Source organism: Neodiprion virginianus, chromosome 5, assembly GCF_021901495.1.
Source record: "Neodiprion virginianus isolate iyNeoVirg1 chromosome 5, iyNeoVirg1.1, whole genome shotgun sequence".
NCBI classification, from domain to species: Eukaryota; Metazoa; Arthropoda; class Insecta; order Hymenoptera; family Diprionidae; genus Neodiprion; species Neodiprion virginianus.
This window is the reverse complement of record NC_060881.1, coordinates 11610903-11633466: the sequence shown is the minus strand read 5'-3', so window position 1 is coordinate 11633466 and position 22564 is coordinate 11610903. Positions and strand designations below refer to the sequence as shown.

Genomic DNA, 22564 nt, shown 5'->3' with positions numbered 1-22564 from the left:
ACCAGTAAACGAGCTCTGAGTTGAGCATCCCACTGTAACCTGTAAAATGCCATAATATTCAGCCAGTGAGATTGAAATCTTGGTTCCAGTGGGAAACATTGTTGAACTCAAACGATCCGCCTTCAGAGAATCACACATTGTTCAACTACTCTGAAGTCATGGTAGTAGAATTCTTACATTTTCTTCACCCAACCAAGTGCCATTATGTAATGGACAATCAGTACCCCATAACTTACGACTAGTATATCCTATTCCGTTCACCGTGAAAAAGCCAACCTATAGTGAATTCTACAAAGGTATAAACTTGAGGCTGTTCTCACTTCCTTTACACCTCAGACCCGATAAATATTTTGGAAGCAATCGCAGCTCGTGAACATCCACGGGATGATGATAGCAAATTTACGGTATAAAACGTGCGTGTCGTACGCAACAGCCGATGTTTACTCGAATCGGAATTGATGACTACTGTGGGAGGAAACCGGGGAGAAAAAACGAGCCTCCGATGCAGCGGGCACGTCTGTGCCTGCAGAGGCCCAACGTATGCCGAGATGCAAAACGGAATTATACTATACACCCATAGGCTACTATATGCCTATCTTCATGCGATTATGCAAATCCGAAGTACGGTAAGTCGACCTCCTTACAAGCACTGATTGTAAGCTTAGGAACTATGAGGCGAATACTTGGCTAGTATATGTATAAAAATAGGTGACTAGTTGAATGAATCGTTGTGCATAGCCAGTTCAGCCACTTCGGGTTCTCGCAACTTTGTATGGGTGACAACGCATAGAGATAAACTAACTCCTAAATTGTATCTTGGGATCTTTGTACCAAGACTCGGGAAGAGGTAACCGTTTGATTTCAGAGACTATAACTCAGCGGAACAGGATGCAAGTGAATTTTTTTTGTCTAGTCCAATTGAATGGCACGATTTGTCACATTTACATGTTTCGAATCGATCTACAGGATGATCAGCGGCACGGTTTGAAGTCCCACGAGTGACGTACAATTTTATGCGTGTGGCTGAAAGCATATCAGTAGTTGACCCTGCTACCAGAGTCTCCCTTTCGCGTGCATCAAAAAGCTCCTTGGTTTCGCGGAACTCGGCACCATTCGTCTCTTCCGCACGCATTCCATAGATTGCGTCTACTTACAATCAGAAGTGCGAAAGGTTGATTTAACAACCTTGAAAAAAGTAATTGGAGTTTTCTCTCCTCACTTGAGAAAAATTCGACGCGGTGCTTCCACCAGACGTTATTGAACGCGAGTAGGGACAATTATGGTGAAAGTGCGTGGCAACGGCTGCACTGAAGCGATGGCAGTAGGAACAGCAACTTCAGTATCTGTCATGATTAGCCTGCGTCCGGCTCTTGATTGCCACACGCATCATCACCGATGCCTTCTTTTCTGGTTTCACAATCGTAATTTTGGTAACTGTAAGACCAGCTTCTGTAGAGGCACGAAATGGAGCTGGTGAAATTTTTTCACGCACAACGAGGTATTACCACGAAAATATCCATCTGCCACTCGCGCTGGACTAACGAACTTGAACGTATAACGCATACGACGCCTTCGCCATCGCATGGTGGAAATTACCAAATTAATATATCGTACAATTTTGACCGAAGAATTAGACTGTGGTTTATACCATCAATGATTCTCTTTGGCGGCTCTCGGCTCGATTATCCTTGAACTGCAGATGTGTCTTCTTGCACGTTCCACCGTTGAGAGTGAACCTCTTTCACAGACTAAAAAAGTGCTCAAATCTATTCCTCTGGACGCTCCAGTAATGTACCTACGAACGAAATCTAATACCTTATCCTATCTACGCGAGAATGAATTACGCAATATTAAATTATCACGCGAATACCTGATATGATCAGCTGCTCTCTTTATGTTTTAACTATTTTGATCCTACTGTATATTCCCACGATTACATATCCATCTCCCTCAATCATTTAATCATTTGATCTGGTTTTAAATTGAGTCAAGTCACCCCACAACAACTGTCTTTCGCACATCGCAATTAATCATTACAGTTCTGGATACTGGACTCGGGATCCAGCATGTACTGTAAATAAATCGGCAGTCAAAGAATCTGAAGATGCGAAGTCTACACCGTTACGAGACTGATATGCCTATTTTCATCAGAATGACCGAAGTCGAGAAGTTTTAATTCTCAGTTCAATATCCTGGTGAAAATGCAAGTGATTTCAGAGCAGATGTTATAACATTACATACACAGAAATCACGTGATGGGTTTCCTAGACAATCTTCTTAGTACCTCCTTGGCTTAACTATGGTACATCTTTATGCGGCGACAATGAAATGGTACCGATCGAAGCGGAATTATAATCAAATTAAATAAGTTAGATTACGCTAACTACGCACGTGTATTTGTTCTAACGATGTTATTAAAACCAGCTGAGTGTAAGATGAAAGCCTATGAAATTGAATTTATCGAGTTCCGATGCACTGGCTTCAAGATGGATGAAATCTGTTCAGTAGTTATAGTGATTATCGTCTTCAATTTGGTACTCCACTTTTATTATTACACACCTTTACAGGCCAGTGTATTATAAAGAACTCGCCAAAGCCGCCACAGCAGTCGATCAATTTAGATCCAACCGCAGGATTGTGTTCCGTGTCCGAACTGTAAAGTATTTCATTTTTCGTGAGGGTTAGTCAAAATATCGTTTCTTGGATATTTACAATAGCTTTTTTTGCATCTTCAAAGGGTATTCGAAGAAATATCGCGATAATGCAAAATTAACACAATGGAGCCGGAGAAAAAAAATATACACATGAATAGTAGATTTTGCACCAACAAGGCAAAGTAGGTCCTTTTACGCCGAGCGTAAGTTGGCAATGTAAGTCGTAGGCGAGAGCGTGTACGAGTCGAAGACCAATATTGCAAAGACGCGATGGAAAAAAGACTACCTCCGTGGTGTACACGATACTTGATGTAACAAAAGTGTGCTTTACAAGTTTTTTGATAGCAGAGTACATGAATTAGAACACTTTTGATTACTAGAATGTGAAAGTGCACTTTTACACATTCCGATGCGCTTTTATTGTACTTCCGCTAAAATGGTTACTTTACGTATGAAACGAAGCCGTAAAAGACGCGTACCATACCACGCAGTGCTCCTAGGCAAATTTGAATAAAGAACCCCGAAATAATCTTATGGAGATTGGGTTTAAGTGAAATCCTCTAAATTTTGTATATGAGGTAGCTCGTTGCATTCTGAAAAAAATTATTAAAGATTGACATATACGAAAGACATAACAATTCATAAAATGAGAAAGAGAAACGTGACGTACGTTCACTGAAAGAAGAAAATTACTGACATTAAAAGGCGAGAAATTGTTTTATTCAAGTTAGGTTTTGAGAAAATAATATCAAAGACCGCGTTTTATCCATGTGTAGTATTTCATCAGTTTTTCGTCACGACAGGGAGATTGTTGCGGAAATGTAACGTCATTCGATTATTCAAAAATAAATTTTGCAAAATGAACATGATTTAATTAAAAATATATTGAACAGGAATAAAACATACATTTTTTAAAAGTTTTGTCAGAAATTAAACCGAGGTGTGACAATGAACAAGCCAATTAATGACACTGTTTCCAATCTGTGAAATAAAATACTACGATATTTAGTCATAAATCCGCGTTGAATCAAAGTGTTGTTTAATGTAATTGTTTTTACTCAAACAACTTTTTTAGGAACTTGCATGTTCCTGAATGGTATCGAAAGTCTTTATTTCAGCAGCTATTTATATGATCAGACCTCGATTTTTCTATATTCATTTATCACCTCGGCGAGATTTGAGAGTGATGGAAAGTGTGCGACTAAAAAATCAATTGAATTGCCAAGAGTTGAGAGTAGCTAACGAGCAAGTAGAGAACGATTCGTACTTCTTTGAACCAGTTTGGACGTTGATCACCCCACTCTCAGCTCCAGTGACTCCAGGGATGAATAAAAGAAAGTGACAGTCGAGAATAAAGGATAAAGAATATTGATGGTCGGGCTGGTAATAAGCATGTGAGCCTTAAGACCCGTTGTTATTGACAGGGGGCGTGTTGATAACTTCCCAGGTCCTTTTTGTGCCTCTAGGCGCCAACCGCGTTGACGCATCAGTTAATAATTAAGAGCCGCCTTCTACCTTCCGCCACAAGTCCAGTTCACCCACCTCCTCCGACTTATTCTTCTTGCATCGCGTCAGGTTTTTGTAACCCATACCGACGCTGACCCGTGAAGCACTATTCAAATGGTGAAAACGATACTCATTCCCAGACCCTCATCAGAAATGACACTCCGTGGCAGATTCGACGGCTGCCTGTAATGGACGGCAACCGCACTAAATCTCTTGCCCTAAATTTGTATTACCACTATAGTCAAATTCAGCTCGACTCGTGGAAAATGAAGGGCTGACCATGACTGACTTCGTTAACTTCTGCAGAGGGCTTAAAGAGTTAAGAGCCGGTAGGAACATGAGAGATTACTCAGACGGCGCGACGAGAGTAACGGCTAACTTCATCCTAGAAAATAGTTGATTATACCCGTCTACGAGGGTGAGAGGGTTAATACCGAAGGACGGATGGGTCGACTAGCTGCAGGATCGATTTTAACTTTTACCCAAAGTCTCTAGTCTGCAGCTTTTTCCCCTAATCCGGCAATTTACAGCTTTGCTTTTCTTTCTCGTTGCGGAAAGATTCGACTGCGCTCTTCAAGTGAATTGCACAAAGATGTTAATTTGAATCATATGATTCCAAAAGATAAACGTCACATTCATGTAGCGAGCTATATAATCTCAAATTGTTAAAATAAGATATGTGCATTGTTGCAGATAGAGTTGTAATTAACAAAAGCACTGATTTAATTATTGTTCTTATATTTCTGTTTCATTTATATACACTTACTGACTTTGTTTATATTTAATTATCCTTTATTGTAATATTTGTATGTATAATAGGCTGAAGATGGACGGCTGTCAATACTGGCCGAAACTTTCTAGCTAAAAATATTTCGAAATTACCGAAACCGAAACCGAAGAAGATTTTTTTAACTATTAATACAAACAAAAGAAATTTAGTTTGAGATGAACATCTATGCTTTGATCCAATCACCATTTTGTTCATTCGTATAAATAATACCTACGTGAGACGGGAAAACTTGCTGTAAGACTATTTCATCTTGTCTTTGGAACTAATAACGATACCACATACCGAGTAATATACCATAGAAAGTGAATAAAACATGTCATCGGCTGTTTCACGTTATAGCCTTGTCAAAACAATAATTGCATTATTAATTGGTTCAACTCAATATAAATCTTTCATAACGAAGTGCTCCGTGTCCTCCCAGCCGTGGTGGTTAAATACTAACAATTATCCTCCTGTATGATAAATCAAAACAGCCCACGCTGGTTCGATCCAGCCGCCACTGCGAATGAACGCTGCGAGCTATTACGGGCAACGTAATATTGAAACTTCCTTTTGTGCCCGATAGTTCGCTAGGCAGACTAATCAGTGTTCGATACACGTGAACGAAATCATGGCGTCGTATTGGGGGGGCATCTTTCTGAAGCAGGTGTCAAAAATTACCCCTGTCGAGTCTCCGAATGGTCGGTATTCTTTTATTTAGTCCGATTACTGATCCCGCTGGTTAGTAGCCCTTTCATCGAAATAAAATTATTCTCTCTGCGTCTAACGCCCAAGTATAACAGGCGGGCTGTATTTCCAGCCAAAGAATGACTAATGATTTTTGAAATGACAGACAACTCTCCGCGCTCCTAAGGCATCTACAAATAAAATTGCTATTGTTCTAGAAACTGGGAATTGCCAGTGTTGTCTAAGGGTGCCTAGCAAACTTAACGAATTTCAGTAATTTCGAACAGGAATTGTCGCCGTTTGCAAGCTGCACTGTATCGCGAATTTAACAACGAGTATTATCAGACTTCGACAAATAGGGAAAGTACAGTTGGGAATTTTGTTTTTGTTTATTTGGCACCGGCCATCAAATTAATCGGCTGTTGTGAGGTTTCAAGTTGTGGAGTTGATACGATTACCAATGTCAGTGTAGCCGCCAGTTATCACCAAAAAAGTATTTGTCCTAAGCGCACCCTAAAGTATTCCATATTTTGAGAAAAAAATACTCTCGGAAAAATTTTACTATTAGAGACTTTTTCTGAAATTTAAGTATCGTTTTCACCAAATAAACTACCAATATTTTCGCTTGTCATACAATAGGAGGCTTCTGTCGTGGAGAATTGACTAAAATGAATTTCATCAGCTTAAAACTTTATGTTATTCAATTCCTTACACTTGGTTTTTCAAAACATATTTTACCATCAATTTGACAGTACGAGTATCTGATATTGTTCTGTAATTACACATTATCTGGTCTCTAATTTGATAATCGATCTATTCAACATAATGTAATAAATAGGTCTATACGTAATTAATCGCATTTAACGAAAATTTAAAAATTGACCCATGTGACACTGAATATCCCTGATTTCTGAATTATTTATACCTTTATTAACTCGTGACTGGTTTGATACGCGTATCCGCTATTGTTCTATTTTGATCTCACTAAAATTAAGGCACCCGCGTCTGTTGCACGCACTTGCTTCCGAACTCTGCAATTTTTATTACAACATACATTTAGTTTCAAATTTCGAATAATTCATTCTGTTCCTTGAAAAATATGCTTTTCATCTTGAACGGCTTTTATGAATCCATTTCGCCATTTTTTCAGCTCTTCGTCCCTTGTACTCTAAAATATACAATTTCTTTATAAGCAAGTATAATTTTTTTGTGAACGTTTAATAATCGATCATTTTTTCGTATGTCATTATCCACGTCGTTTTCAAACCTCCTATAGTTTCGTGTTACGCGGTATCTTGCAACTTATATTGAACAATATTTTATCTTTTGTTCAAAATTGTGCTTTCCGCTAGTTTGTTTGATCGTATTCAACCAATTGTTTTCACACTGATAGCGAGCATCTAACATATTTTTTTATCGCCGCAGTTTAGCGTACGCAGCACACATCACGTATTGTTCTAGACTGTTTTCAACATCAACAAATAAGGGAATTTTTCTACAAGTTTATGCTACTTTCTTTTTCTCTCTCTGTAACTCATCACATTTTTTACCGAGGCTTTAACTTGTTTTAATGCCTCTGAGGGTTTGTCGACGTAACGTACACGTCATTTTCAATCAGACTGCCGTTCAAAACAATTTCATACGCCCACAGCTGTGATAGACTCATTATAGCATCTCGCGCAAGGTTGAAGAACCTCATTTTCTGTCTAAAAGACTATCGTCACACAAAAAATCCTCAAAATTCACTCACCCAAAGTCCGCAAAACTCTGCCTTCTCTTAACGCATGTCCGTTAATCTCTTTCCGATTATTTAAAACATCTTCACGCCTAGAGTCCGCTATGTATGCATATCCATTGTCACAAGCTTTAAAGCCCGTTAAATTCTATTTCGAGTTAATATTAATTCATACTACCAAATTTCGATAAAAAATTTGGAAGACAGTCAAAGTTCAATCCAGGCACGGATAAAGTATGACTTGTAATTTTTAAGATTGAGTATTCCAAATTTTAATTTCATTTCATATTTTTACTTAATGTTTTTCGACAGTCAGTTATTCCGTGCACGTAACGGACCACACTTACGTACAAAGCTGTAAATGTGAACTCGCAATAGGAGTTTTGGAAAATTCTAGATTACCCACGTGTTGAACACATGGTGACTGCAATAATCTCGTCAATTGGTCTACCGATGCTTACGTTGCTTGCGGACTGAAATGTAACGCAGAGGCGATAATAATTAGCTGGTAGCTTGTTTTCTGCTAATAAAGCCGCATGGATGAATCGACCACTGACGGGGGATTGTCGCTAAGAAAAGATGGTAGCATGGAAAGAGAAGAAGAAACGCATTATTGGAATGGCGGGGTGGTATGTGCAGTACTTACGTAAGGCTCTTACGCGATTGCGCCATGGTATCTCCTAGCATCTTCCGGTATCGTCGCGTATCTTCTGATACTCAGGTGGATGAAAGACGCCGCGCAATGTCGCCCTCATAAAGAGCCAGGAACGGGCAGTGATCGTTCTCCTCCCGGCGTCGTTTTAGCCCTACCCAACCTCGCCTCACCTTTTCTAAGCTTCGCTGGATCAGGCTGTCGTAAGCTAAGTTCGCATGGGTTCAGTTCACTTGAACTCAGCCCAAGAAACCCCAGAAGGTATCGTCCGAGTGCTTATGGTGGTAACAGCGACAGATATACGATATAGTGAAATACCAAGAGGATTGCTTCCGTTCCTGAAGAAAAAAGAGCGGCTCGTGCAACAAAGTAAATGGCAGTCGTACGCATATCACTTTACTCGAACTATGAGCATTGCCGTACCAGGATTACGTATTGCTACAACACCAATACCGGTTAGTCGCTTACACATCTCTAATTATAATAATACGTGAAATGAGCCCGAAACGTGCTCTTCAGTTATTTGAGATGCGATATTGAACTAGTGTGATAATTGTCCCAGTATAGCTGTGAGAGCTATACACGGGGTGTGGGAACCACTGCACGTATAGTCGAACTAACCTAACTTTTTGATTCCTCGCGCGACAATCAGCGGGCAGCGACATCAGCCCGATAATACAAATTGTTCAACTCCTGAAGCTATACTGCATGTTGTATGCAGTGGAGTACGTCGGGCGTTTATGATAAATTTAGGTGTCAGAGTCGCATTTTGTCACAGTGTATATCTCTTGAAACTTTAAAATCAACTGCGCATGCGCGAGTCTTATCGGCTGTTCGCGCAGCCTGGCCAACTCGAGTTTCAGCTGTCAAACTGTTTCTGGCGGCGCTGTAGTTGATACGAATTTTCGAGGTTAGAATCTTAAATAATTGAGGTAGTGACTCGTTAAGGCTTCGGAAGCATTTGTTATTAGTTCGGAAAGTGTATTCTTCAAAGAACGGTGGGAATTTAATGCTTATGCTCTTTGAAAATTCAAACGTACACATTTTGTGCACGTTGGCTCCCTGCATCGCAGATGAAAATATCGCTAAGTGAAGATTTCACCGACCAATAAGATTGAAATATTTGGCGCATACGCAGTTGATTTTCAAGTTTTAAGAGATTTTCCCGGTATAACATTTTCATGTTTTTACTGCCATACGTCTTACGCTTGACTAAAGTCTTAGCGATTCTCACACGCGGCACTCGTGATTAAGTTACGATCATTTTTGTCGCTGTATTATGCCCCATGCTTTGCGTCGTTGCGCTGCGCTGCAGAAGTCCCTTTGACTCCCGGTTTATCAAGCGTATCACTGAAACCTGCAAAAACCAACGACTGCTGCGTGATTATGTTGAATGATGTTCAATGATAATTAATTGGTATATCCTTCTTCGAGATTGGTTTCTTTTACACTTGTTACTGCAGCATACCTAATATTTATATCACGGGAGGAGATAAGGAATCTCGGTTTTCTCATATGATTGTCACAAAACGTTAATGATAAAGAAAGAACAAATAAGAATTTTTTCTTAACTTTTAAAACTGTCGCTGTCGGTACGTAGGAAGCAAACGGATATATACGACGACCCCAGAGCTGTCCCAAGTCATTTTTAAAAAATTTGCTACAAGTTTTAAGCCTCTACATCAACTGGAACACGTACCTCTAAGCTCCGCATGTTTTAAATGTAAAATACATGTAGTTTTTACAACTAGTTATTGCGTTTTGTGTGACTTTGGTATAAATTAAAAGACGGATTTGAAACTTGGCAGGTTATTGCTTATAATGATGAGAACAAACCCTGAAAATTTCAAAAATTTGTGATAATTATTTCTTTAAAAAAAAAAAAAAAGAATTATATTATGATATAATGATGAAATTTCTAAATTTCCGGGATTTGTTCTTATCATTATGAGCAATAACCTGTCAAGTTTCAAATCGGTCTTTTAAATTATACCAAAGTCATACAAAACGAAATAATTGGTTATAACAACATCACGTGTTTTACATTTAAAACCTTCGGTGTTTAGAAGCTCATGTTCCAGTTAACACCGAGGCTTGAAACTTTGCACAGTTTTTTTTTAATGACTTGGAACAGACCTGGGTGGTGTCCCAATCAAAAATTTTCACACCCCCAAATACAAATCATGACCCTAACAAATATGTATATATTTGTGTACATCATTTTTTGTACAACATATTATATGTATAATCTTGTAAGTTGCACGTAATGACATCACGGTTGATGCAACTCAGCACAACTCAGTACAACGTAACGTGATTTACGACACGTGACTCGAGCGGTGCTACTGGCGTTGTCTGGGATCGCATATGATTTGCGTTGCTGCGGCGCTGGCGTCAATCACAATCTTCTGAAAATTGGCCACGGATCGTTGCCCCCCGGTTTGATTGGTTGGATCGAGTTACGTATCCTGGTCTATGAGTTTTGTTTGCTGGCTTGATTACAGACCCTTGTACCGACTGTGAGGATGAGTTATCGTGTAGCTATACATGACCAAAGTCAGCGAGTTTCTCAATCGATTGCGGTTTCCATTCGAACTAAGTTTTGTTAGGTGCGGAACTTGATGGGTTTCTTTTTTCGTCTTTGAAATACCGTGAAATTTAATACGATTCGAATTTTTCGAAACATAGTTTCAGACTCGGTATACTTTTCCCCGTTTTCTTTTTCTCTTCTTTACATTTTCACATATTTAACGTGTCATCTTCGACCCAGTTCTTTTTAAACCTTTTTCTTCGTTTGATTCTTGTATTACCTTTATGCCTTACCTCGAGCACTTTTCGATCTGTATAAAATATTAACACACGTTTGCGAACGCAGAATGGACGGGACTTCTGTGCATAATTTTGAGTCTTTTATTTTTTTAGATTTTCATTTTTTATCACGGGTCTTTTTATTTATTATTCACTAAGGCTTGAAGAGCCGCACGAAATCGCTCTCGACAGGAATTTAAATTTTTGAACGTGTCGAAATCTATAATCAAGAGACTAGTTTCGTACCGGTAGTATGAGAAACAATTCAATCAAATCAAAGACTTGCGCCAATCTTTTTACCGCGAAGACAATGTACGGTACGCGAGAATATCATCCCGTATTTTTTCCTTTTTCACTATTGGCTGCGAAATTCGAAGATTTCATTCCAAATGTGGGTTCGAAAAGCTTTCATTTAAGCAATTTCTGTTCGTTCAGTTATCATCACATATGTAGGTAGGTTAGAAATTTTTGCGTTACACGATGCAAGCTGTAAGATTCGAGAATAATTATTTCAACAACTTTTGTGATTTGACGTATTCTTCGAGTTGGAACTCTGAGTAAAAAAAGGTTTAAAATATATAATATTCTATCGGATGTTATTTATTTTCACATCAAAAAAGTGGATAACAGCGTAACGGAGTACATAGAAATAATGAACTGATGCCATAACTCATTACCGTTAGAAGGATCTCATGTCGGTACGGTTTTTATAACAAATCCCAAATCAGTAATTAACATTAATACTTTCTATTTAGATTTTGGATACTCAAAGCTTGCACTGAAGTGAAATCAACACATCTTGCTCACTAACAGCTAAGGTATTTCCAAACTCGGAATGGCGAGTCGTAGAATTTAACACCATTATCGTAGAATGTGTCCACAGAATTCGTAATTCAATTTCATGATGCATCAAAAGTTGTTTTACGATACGGCTTTGGTAAGGTTCTAAATTTCAAAATTTTTACAATCTAAAGTCAAGCCTTTCCGCGTGATTATGATGCTAATGCGAGAGCAAATCTTTATGCCGGTTGATTTCTATGTAATTAAATGTTGATCGCTTCGAAGTAAAAGTTGAAACGGAGGCAGATTACTTCTACATCTGATGCTGTGTAGCTTTTTACTATTACGCCTTGTACCACGTGTGGTCCGTCATTAAAGTTTTTTTTTTCATAGAGTCTGATTTAGCAATGATATGTATCTAAAATTCCAATCGGTCAATTTTAATCGAAAACTCAATCCGCTGGTGGTATAGAGATTCCACTATAAATATATGACAAATTATGAAACTTGGATGGTTCAAAACTTTGCAAATGACCTCGGTCAATTAAAACTTCAGGTGAACAAAGCGATGTAGCACTGCATGCTCAATGTATCAAACATAGCCTAGGCAAATAGCGAGCAGTCTTATGAAGTATACGCAGAATTTTTTTTGACCTTATCCGATTTATGAAGGGGGGAAACAGTAACAATCCACAACGATCCATTCCCAAAAATATAATCGTACGTATAATTTTACGTACAAAAAATATTGAAATTAATCCTTATTGTCAAGTATGTTATTCAACTATCAACACGAAAAATAAAGAATTACCGACGAAACGAGAAATTTGGAGTCATTAGTACTTGATGGGCTTTTTTAGGCAAATATCACGGGATAAATTAAACCGTATCATTATTGTTCCATGAATGCATCATGCTTTGATTAGCTCGATAAAGCGTTTTGGTGCTACTGTAAAAGATTTCCTCTAGAAGCTTGTGGGTACAATCGATGCATGCAAGCATATTGCACATATCTGCGAAGGACATATACACCTATAAAACCGAATTTTTCTAGCAACACTTCAGAAAATGAATTGGACTCCTTTAAACTTGTGGTACAGGAGAAAGTACGGGCATGAATCGCTGTATTCCACTAACGCAATTCGAGTAACAAAGTAACTTTAGTATGGTGAACAAAGCATCAACTTTCCAGCACGGTTATTATGTCTTGTATGTTTGTATGGGCATCCAATTATTTTCAGCAAGTCCTCCCACATCATACCATACCATAGTCAATAAAAGAAAAATCAGTACCTACAGTTGAACTATGACAAATTTCGCCGTGAAGAACAGAACTGAATACTGAAGTGATTCGAAATGAACCTTTGTGTATTGTTACTTTGGTGGGTTACAAGTTTTAAAGTACATTTTTGTAGATATTTTTTCACTTTAATGTACTTGGTGTAAGGTTTTTGCACCTGAGGTGCTTTTTGGGGATTTTCGTTAATCCATCTAACTCGGTCCAAGTTTGTTTTCCCTTTTTTCACTCTTTAAATTCAATCTATCTTAAGCAAACATCTTGTATTATATACTTGAAACTGTAAGTCCTGTGAACTCTTACAGTGTTTCGAGTTCACACGCTACGTCGTAAGTCGAGCTTACTTGAGAAACCGTAAATCTTGAAAATTTTTCTTAACTAGAAATTTTTTTAGCTTATACAGTATCCGTTAAACATTTCAAATTCATACATATTTTCAGCGTAAAAAAAACATGGAAAATGATGCGTGGATCATTCAAATAATCCAAAATAATTTTTATCCTCATTTTGTCTCTACTTTTTCAGAAACACAACTTGAACCTGGCTACAGATCCGAGGTTCAAGAACGCGCGCTAGTCGTATCCTTGCAAATGTTCAGCTTGATCCTCGAGAGGGCTGTTTCATTATTGAGGGTGCAGCTTCAACGTGATGAACACCCCAGACTGATAGTTGATGAAGACATGCAAGTTCTACTCCCTGCCATCAAGGTAAAGTATCTGTTAAATATTCGAGCCCTCGTTTTATATGGCTTACGTCTATTTCTTGAATCTGGTGTTCAATATATATTTTAGAAAATTGTCACCGTCAATATTTGATCGTGTATTTCCATTATTTTCCTCTAGATTCTCTGAATCTGGATATTTAAAAAATTGATCATAATACAGATCGCTGCGAACAATCTTTGCAATCTCTATAACCGTTTGTAATCATTGCAATTTTTGAATTTTTTTGTAACCATTAAAATCTCTGTAATCGTTTGTGATCATTTGTAATTCTGCGCTGTAATCTTTGTGACCAACTTCTGATCTATGTAATTGGAATCAGTGTAAGCCATTTTTGCTTAGTTATTACCCCCTCGGTGGACGCAAAAATACGGGTTTTTAGATATTCTTATTTCAATACCAATCTTCCGTCCAAGAATCGCCAATTCCAAACGCTTGACTCAATATGAACATAACTAGTATTCAACTAGTATGATATGTTACCAGTGCAGAAAGTAGACGATTTCTGTCAAGCGTGAATTTCACATCATGAGGCAAGGCGAGTGCTACGATCGCAATAGTCAAATATAGCCCATCAGCACGAATGACGAACGCTGTCTTTCCCGTACTTGTGAAGCGAAGTTTGATTTGAAAAGCACCGAAGGTGTCACTCATGGCACGCGAATTAGGGTCAGGTAACGTACGTTCAATGACGCTGTGCGTAAAATTGAGTCTCGTACTAGTGCGCATGTGCCAAAAAAAGCCCTAAATATAATTTTTGCAACCCCAGCTTGCGTGGTCCGACTTTTGAAGCCTGTGGAGCACGTGCGTAAAGTGTGACATTTTCGATTCATCATTTCCTACATTCAATGCGCGAAGTAATTACTTCGTACACTCACTACACAAAAGGGTTACTTAGCACAATACGTTTTAGGCGCGTAGGCACTTCCAAATAACTCAATTTTACGCACTACGTCATTGTGTATAAGTTCAATTTTACGTGATGTGAGTGACTCCTTTGGAGTTTCTCAAATCAAACGTTTGATCACAAGTGTCGCAATCAATAGCGTGCTTTCATCATGTAAGTGGGCGATATTTGACTCGTGTAAAACCTTGCTCGCCTTGACCAATGCTACGTTACTCTCTCTGGAGACAATAATCAGTGAAATTACTTACTCGTATATTCATTCGATAAATTGCCTGATTCTTGCCAATTTTTCGTGACTGATTTCCCAGATAATGTTTATTTACAGAATGCGACAAACTGGCGATTACAATCTTTAATAACTCGTCAGACGACAAAGCGACATATTTTTTTTTTCCGATTTTTCATTTTCATCCTCATATCTTACATGTACATGGTATCGTTTGCTTTCATGAGTTACTTCGAGTTCGACTGAAATACTGTTTTTTTCGAGTGCGATTCGTTCGCTCGACGGGGCGTGTTCACGCCGACGGGATTTATGAAACGATATGCTGTCGCACCCACGCTAGCCGCCGGTGGTCGCTAGTCAGTGGTCACTGGTTAGTGGTCAGTGGTAAGTCGGGCTTTCAGCCTCGTGTCCAGCAGGCAAGGTGTACCATCTCATTATGCAACCGACAGGATTAATGCATGCATCGAGAGAGCTACGTTCACCATCGAGGGACGTTATATTCCTACATTTCTGTTACCTTGTCTAAACTACGTTTTGTACTCATTGTACAGACTCGCATGGAGCTCGCATTGTGCGCTCTTAGGCATTAGTTCTTTCACCCTCTGTAGTTCTGAATTTCCAGTTTTATGCGTACTTTTCTTCAGTAATTACTACTGTACTGATGGTTACATGATTAGGTGCATTCCTGATCGAATGACTGTGCTTTCATTTTAAGAATCAGTCGTACGTGATGTTTTCTATTCTGATATCGCCACGTGGACACGCATACCAGTGAACTTCGCGGGATGAATTCACAGTTTTCAGAACTTTGTTTGTTTGATTTTGTACATTTGGAAATGTTTTTTCTCCAATGTTGGTGATTCGGAAATTTTTTAACGTTATTTTCTCTCGATCAATACATTTATCTGGAATTAAACACTCATCAGCACAGGAATTGGTTGCTCACAATCAGATACGTTAACAACGAGTACCAAAAAAAGGATTGAATCACGTATTGTGCGAATTTACAATACAAATTCAGATTTATGTGTCACATTTCAATAAAATCTTTTTGGAAAATTCAAATAAAACTCATTGTTTATTCTCTCGCCGTCTTCTGACCTAATCGTTAAGCCATCGACGTATTAGATGACGTGATATCGCCAGGTATTCTTCGGCTGAGACTTTCTCAGGAACAATTTCATTCTGCATAACTTCTAAGTGCTCCATCATATTGCGGACTGTTCAGGGAATATTAAAAAAATTCTTTTTCTACAATTAGTTACATTTCCATGCTATTTTCATGGAAAATAAATCCAAAGACTCGGTGATTGATGAATACCCTCAGTTTTTGACAAATGCCGTATTAAAACCCAGCCCCGTGTTGTCGGCTTTCTGTCGAAAAGTGTATCCAGAAGTGCGTGCGCAGTATCGTAAATCCCATATGGGCCATTCTACGTCAAACTGGACAAAAAGTGACCACGTATTTTACAAATCGATCAAAACGTTTCTTTTGCAAAGTATGCGTCAAAAGCAGACACGTTTTTATTCATTCGTCCAAAATGTCGAGAAAAGCTTTATTTCTGGATCAACCAAAACATCTAAACGCCGTATCTTTCTTTGTTCTCTCTGCGAATGAGAGAGTTTTTAATGAAAATTTTAGGACGGCTGCAGAAACATAATGGTTACGAACTCATCCCTCTTTCATCACGCACAATTTATCCACTTACGGGAGACACATTCGAAAGGGTATAGTAGGCTGGTCGTAATTATTATTATTATTATTTTCTTTATTATTACAAACAGCAATAAATTTGTTTTTTATTCCTCGGTTGATTTTGGAATTTTTGAAGCCTTGAAAAGTCACGCCACTCGTTATTGCTCTTACTCGTCTACTTTTGTTCCCTACTATTGTGAATTCGTGCCCCTTTTCGGATTCACACTTCCAGTCCATCATTCAACTGATTCACTTCTGATCCATCCTCTGTCAACTACGCATTCAGTCCAAACGACTAATTTCTAATCCACCTTACATCAAATACTACCGAAACCTACTCTACGCCCAGCCAAGGTGTTATTTGGCTATTTTACGCTTCGTACGCGTCGATTATGCACTAACGTGCTTACAACTCTCAATGCAGGAAATGACAGAAGAAGGAAGGGATCGGTTTTACGAGTGTTATACGATCGAAATGGTATAGTTGGTTTATCGTTAATGCGCAAATAATTGAATTATGACAGGTATGTTTGTGAGTGACTCGAGCGAAAGCTAGTATGGAAGTGATGAGTTTAGAGAAGGTAGACGCTCGCTATTTGTAGTTCAGGGACGAAGCTGTGAAGATAAGGAGAGGATACAGGGTGTAAAGTGAGTGTAAAACTGAGAAAGGAATATGAAGTCCGGAGGACGTAACGCTGGCAAACAAAATAAAACGTCCAATTGAAAATTATACCATATTTTTATCACAACTTGAATTTGGATCAGTAGAATTTTCAAGCAAATTGAGTAGAACCTAAGGGAAATTCCTTCAATCTCTATATGCGGGAAGTCAAGAATTATTTGCGGCTTTAAACTGTGGAAGTCTCTTCACAAGATAGTGAGTAACGAGACTCTTGCAGGACGTCAAATTCGCTGACCATCGACCGAAACCGGTCCCGTTTGGCGTTAAATATTCCACAAACCGTTAAAATACTTTTTCTCGCAAGGTATATATTAATTTCAATCAAAAACACACAATTTCAAATTCAGAAGTACCTACATAAAAAAACCGAAACTAAAATCGTAGGAAAACAAGACACTCTGAACACTATTTTGAATCCATCATTTTGGATTGTGAAATTGATTTCTAATTCGAAATTATAAATTCAGAAGTCCTGTGTCCTGTGTACTGATTTTCATTCCGATTGACAGTTTTCAAGATCTTGTCAACAGCATAATAAGCCACTACTTTGTCATTTTTGGGTTAGCAAAATTGGAATTCTAACCCGAAACTAGTGCTGTGCGATTAATTGATTAACACGCAGCTTTGATTAATCGTGTTTCCGATTAATCGATGGTTTCGATTAATTGTTTTTTCGATTTATCGATTAATCGATGTTGTTTCATAAAAATCTGCAAACTGGTATATGACACGCAACTCATTTACCATGTTCAAACAATACTTGTCTCTGACCGACATATATAGATTTTGTATGTATGAGTCATGACTCAGACTCTATATAAGTCGGTTAGAGACAAATATTGTTTGAACATGGTAAATGAGTTGCAAGTCATATACGGGTTGATCAAAATTATCATGAGGAACTTCGATTAATCGTACTTCGTATAGTGTATCACTCTCTTACAGGTAGTTAATATAAAAAAAAATATTTGTTCCATCCAGATTCCATGCTAAAAAAAGTTTAATATTTCACAGTTTCAAGGGAGACATAAATAATGTTTTTTTTTTCTATTTGGAAAAATGCCGAATTTGATGAAAAAGTATTTGAACATTTCAGTTGCTAACAACAATTCAAATTTCCAATTCTCATAAAAACTGCCATTTTTTCTTCAAAATCGCTTTCTTTTGCTTTTAAGTACGCGTTCGTTTATTGCTCCACGGTGGATGGAACCGGAGATATTAATTATAAAGGTAGACTCGTTATCGGAAGTGAGATTAATATTCTGTAATTTTGGGAAAATTTTTTTTCGAACAAATGACGAAACATGTATGTTTTCTTTTTATTTATACTTTGCGTGCAAAAAGTTTCAATCAATTAAAAAAATAGGAGGTCAAAAATTCTCAAAATCTGTCCAGTTTGACGTTGCCCATATTGCCCATATCGGTATTGAGATTAATGAGTGAGATACTTTGTAAGATATTGCATACGCGTATGGAGTGGAGCTATAAATATCTTTGATAAGACTGGAGACTTCCTACAAGACTGTTTTGCGCGACAAGGATTTCGTATTATCATTTTTTAACTCAACAGCAATGCTTTTTTTTGTCCTATTTTGTTTCGCATACGTGTGTGTATGTTTTTTCTCGTTTTTCTTCCACGGGTTATGCAAGCCTCGCCAGAATTCTATCGCACTTTATATGTATAACCGATATATTCCACCTGAGGAAGATGGCTTGTGAAAGCCGCGTATCTTACAATATAATTATATTCTGTCAACGTCCATCTTCGGATATGTGTATTTATGTTTCATTTTCATATCTGTGTTTTTCTATGATTATAGATATGGTGTGATTGGATGCTGTGTCACAGTACCGTATGGAATCCACCGCCATCTTGCACGGATTATCGCGTCGGGTGAGTTCTTCCCTCTTCCTTTCGTCTCTGTATTTCACTTTGTTCGGAAAGAATTTCGCGTGAAATTTCAAAATCCGAAAATTTCAACCCTTGAAATTCTGTTGACCAACCACGAAACTGTATGAAACCATACGACTGACAAAGCAAGTATCACACCTTTGAAACATGGATTCTGCTCGAACTCCTTGGACCATTTCCTTAGCCTAAAATATGCGGTCTGTGATATGTGATTTCATCTCATAGGCCTCTCTTCATTCTGGGTGAAATTGATAATATCAGCAATTTGACGAGTAAAATGCGATGATAAATGAAATCTGTTGTGTATCTCTACCTTGAAAATCAATTTTTGTTGTTTAGATTAGAAATGAGTGAATACATTATCAGGTATTTCACAGCTCTAATGAAGTGTAGACTCCGAATTTTAGACGACCTGATCTGTTGTAAACTGCGCGATGAAAAGCCCAGTAGATATATCTACGCATCAGTAGTACCATAATATTTTGGGCCCCCAGAGAAATTCTTACAAGAAAGGTATTCCAGGTCGATCTCCAATTAGATTTCGTTTGTAATATGTTATAACAGACTTAAAACTAAGCCACACTTTTTTTTCTAACTATCATTAAACACTATCATTAAGGGGGTGAAACTACTCTTCTCTAGTTTTAACATATTACAAAAGAAATAAAACCGGAGAGATCGATCTGGGATACCTTCCTTGTTGGAATCCATGAATGAAGAATTTCCGCAGAATCCATGATCTGAAAGTCTGATAATCTCCTGGTGAGTGCAAATTCATCTAAGGATAAATTTAGCAAGTTTGCAAGAATTGATATTGTGAATTTGCGGTGAAAATTTTCGGTTCTCTGTGGTAAGTAGTAAGATTCGACTGGTGTATCTATTATTAGCTACTTCTAAGGCTTTTGTCGAACTTTCGTCCGCCATATTGGGATCCGCCATTTTGAATTTTAATTGTCCGATGGCAGATTTGAATTCAGCTACCACCTCATAAAGTCTTGAATATTAATTTTCACGAGAATTCGTCCACTAGCAAAATGTATGCCTCAAAGAGTTAAGAAGGCATTTATTCAACAAATTTGAGTTACACTGATGTTTAAACAGAATGTGTGTTCATCCTAGTGTACGTCAATTACCCAACATACACGTTTTTAAGTCTCCTTGTTTGACTGGCCTTTTGTATCCCGAACTATTTATGTTTTATAAACTTCTTTCCATTATTTATATATAGTGACGTAACGATACGGACTTGATCCTAGAAGCTTTTTGAAGAAAATCAACTTTTCCATAAAATTATTTTGGAAATTTTGTAGTCTAATTAATAGTCCACACGCTAAAGGCGTTCAATCCTGAGTTTTAACTTTTCAACCGTCCAAGCTATGGATTCTACGCATTGGACGCATTTGTAGAGGATTCGACTCTGTAAGATTCTTCCACGATCAAGTCCGTCTAAATAAATGCGGCTGAGTAGTAAAAAATTTTATAAAAATGAAGTCCTCTCATGTTTTTGTATAAAAGAATATTACAAATTTTCGAAGTAACCTTTTTATTAGAATTCTATTCAAGAGATACTCTTATGCGAAGATTTTTCTTCATATGTACAATTTTATAAGGTAGAAGCTAAAAAATATTGCTTTGAAACAAAAAACCTCAATGTATACGATCTTTAAAACAAAATATCGTAGCGTTTAAAAAACGTTTCGAAAATGCAAGCATGTTTTTTTTTAGGATGAATATTTTATACCCCTATTGTTGGAGTGAAACTGAACGTAATTTCAAATCGTCGTTGTTTCGTCTTCATTCTTTGTAATCAATGTATGATCATTGAAATTCTCTAATGCTTGTTATAATTGCGATGTGGACCAAACGCCAGGAAGGTGATATGTGCAGCATCCGTTTAAGCGTGATGCAACTGCACGTATAGCAAGCTCTCAAGATCATTGGATTAACGTCGTCCTTCTGGTTGATGTGTAACCCAAGCATCAAGCGTCCGCTACCTACCGAATATCTTTATTCGCATATAATTCGGTGGACTTTGCGATTGTCAAGCGAGCACCCCGGTATACAATGGTATGAATGTATGATAAATAAGTTACCTCCCGGGTATTTGCCCAGGCCTAGGTAACCTATCCATGAAAAAAATACCGCGAGCTGTAGGTATAATTAGCACAAATGGGCTTATGGCGCGGTATACGGACAAGGAAAGAGAATGAAACAAGAGAAAAAAAACTACATTCCCTAATTATACACACCGTCGGGCAAATTGCTCGCAAGGTCGAACACTTCGAGCTATAGCTCACTGTACGAAACGTCACGGCCTTTCACGGCCCCAGGTTTATAATGAGTATCGGAATGTATTTTTGGACTTTCTTTGTGAAGCCGGCTTCTTTTCTCTAATCCTTTACAGATTTCTTTTTCCTCATAATTTCGCTATCTAAAACACCATCCCTGATTGTTATCAACAAGATCACTCCTCTTGGAGTTCACCTTTTTCATCCACACGGATAACCCGATGATTCGTGAAACTTTTTAATGCGGAACAATTTTTATAAACTTTTGAACGCGTTGTAATGGAAATTTCAATAACGATTGATTAAGCTGTTTGGGCTAAAATGATGGATGTAGGACATGTAGGTATAAAGAATGTTATCGTATAACTCGACCACCTTTGAGATTATTCAATGATTTTCATTTTTAGGGTGTACGAAACATGTAGAAAAACTCGTGTGGGGTCTCAAATGCTTTCCTTATAGATAAATGGAATCAAGATAAATTCATAGAAGTAGGTATAGCGTAACAATATAAAAGTACTTTTTTTTTACCACAAATACGTAAAAAATATCTTGTATGGTAGCAATTATAACACTTTCGAAGAAACTGAATCAAATGATTCGGAAAATTTCTGGATTATGTTTTCTCCATCTTTAGAACTGCTAGCATCACCAGTTTATGCATTTTTATACGTCTTTAATGGTTCCCCGAAAAATTGACAACACTTATGGATGCGATGGTAAATTTTAAGAATGTAAAACAATTGCGGTACTAAAGAAGCAAAAAATGAACAAATGACTTTGTTAAACGTCAATGGTTTTCAACATTTCTATTTTTTGCAATTATTTTTTCAAATTCTCGGCTGGTCTTACAGATGGCGTCATTAAATACTAGCGTTTTGGCCTCTGGATGGCGTTACTCTACTTAAACGCAGCAAAACATTTAATCTGACTAGTGATAGACACAACAAAAAGACCGGACTTACAATTAGTATCATCTTGGTCTTGTCTTAATTTTTCCGAGACCAAGACAAAACTTCACAGCCCGAGATAATATGTAAAATTTCAGATTTTTTGAGGCCAACACGAAACTCTGCAAAAGTCTCGTCTAGCCTTTTCTTGTGTCCAGTACTAGGTCTGAACTTTTTTTTCTAATGGAACACCAGTAATTTTCGTACCGATTTCACAGAGAACATTCAGTACTTAATGTTCGAACTTTTCTTGTGTCATGAGCAACGGTTTTCAAGCTGAACTCACTGAAAAA

General features: G+C 37.7%; 1 protein-coding gene across 4 annotated transcripts in view; it reads left to right on the top strand.

Moving 5' to 3' along the window:
- The window catches only part of LOC124304540 (telomerase-binding protein EST1A-like), a 255119-nt gene that overhangs the window by 129963 nt on the left and 102592 nt on the right, over nucleotides 1-22564 (top strand). For all 4 annotated transcript variants that reach the window (XM_046762915.1, XM_046762916.1, XM_046762914.1 and 1 more), the window contains 2 exons: nucleotides 13414-13595; nucleotides 18942-19015. In XM_046762915.1, the coding sequence (XP_046618871.1) occupies nucleotides 13414-13595; nucleotides 18942-19015 (256 nt within the window). The remainder of the gene's footprint in view (nucleotides 1-13413; nucleotides 13596-18941; nucleotides 19016-22564) is intronic.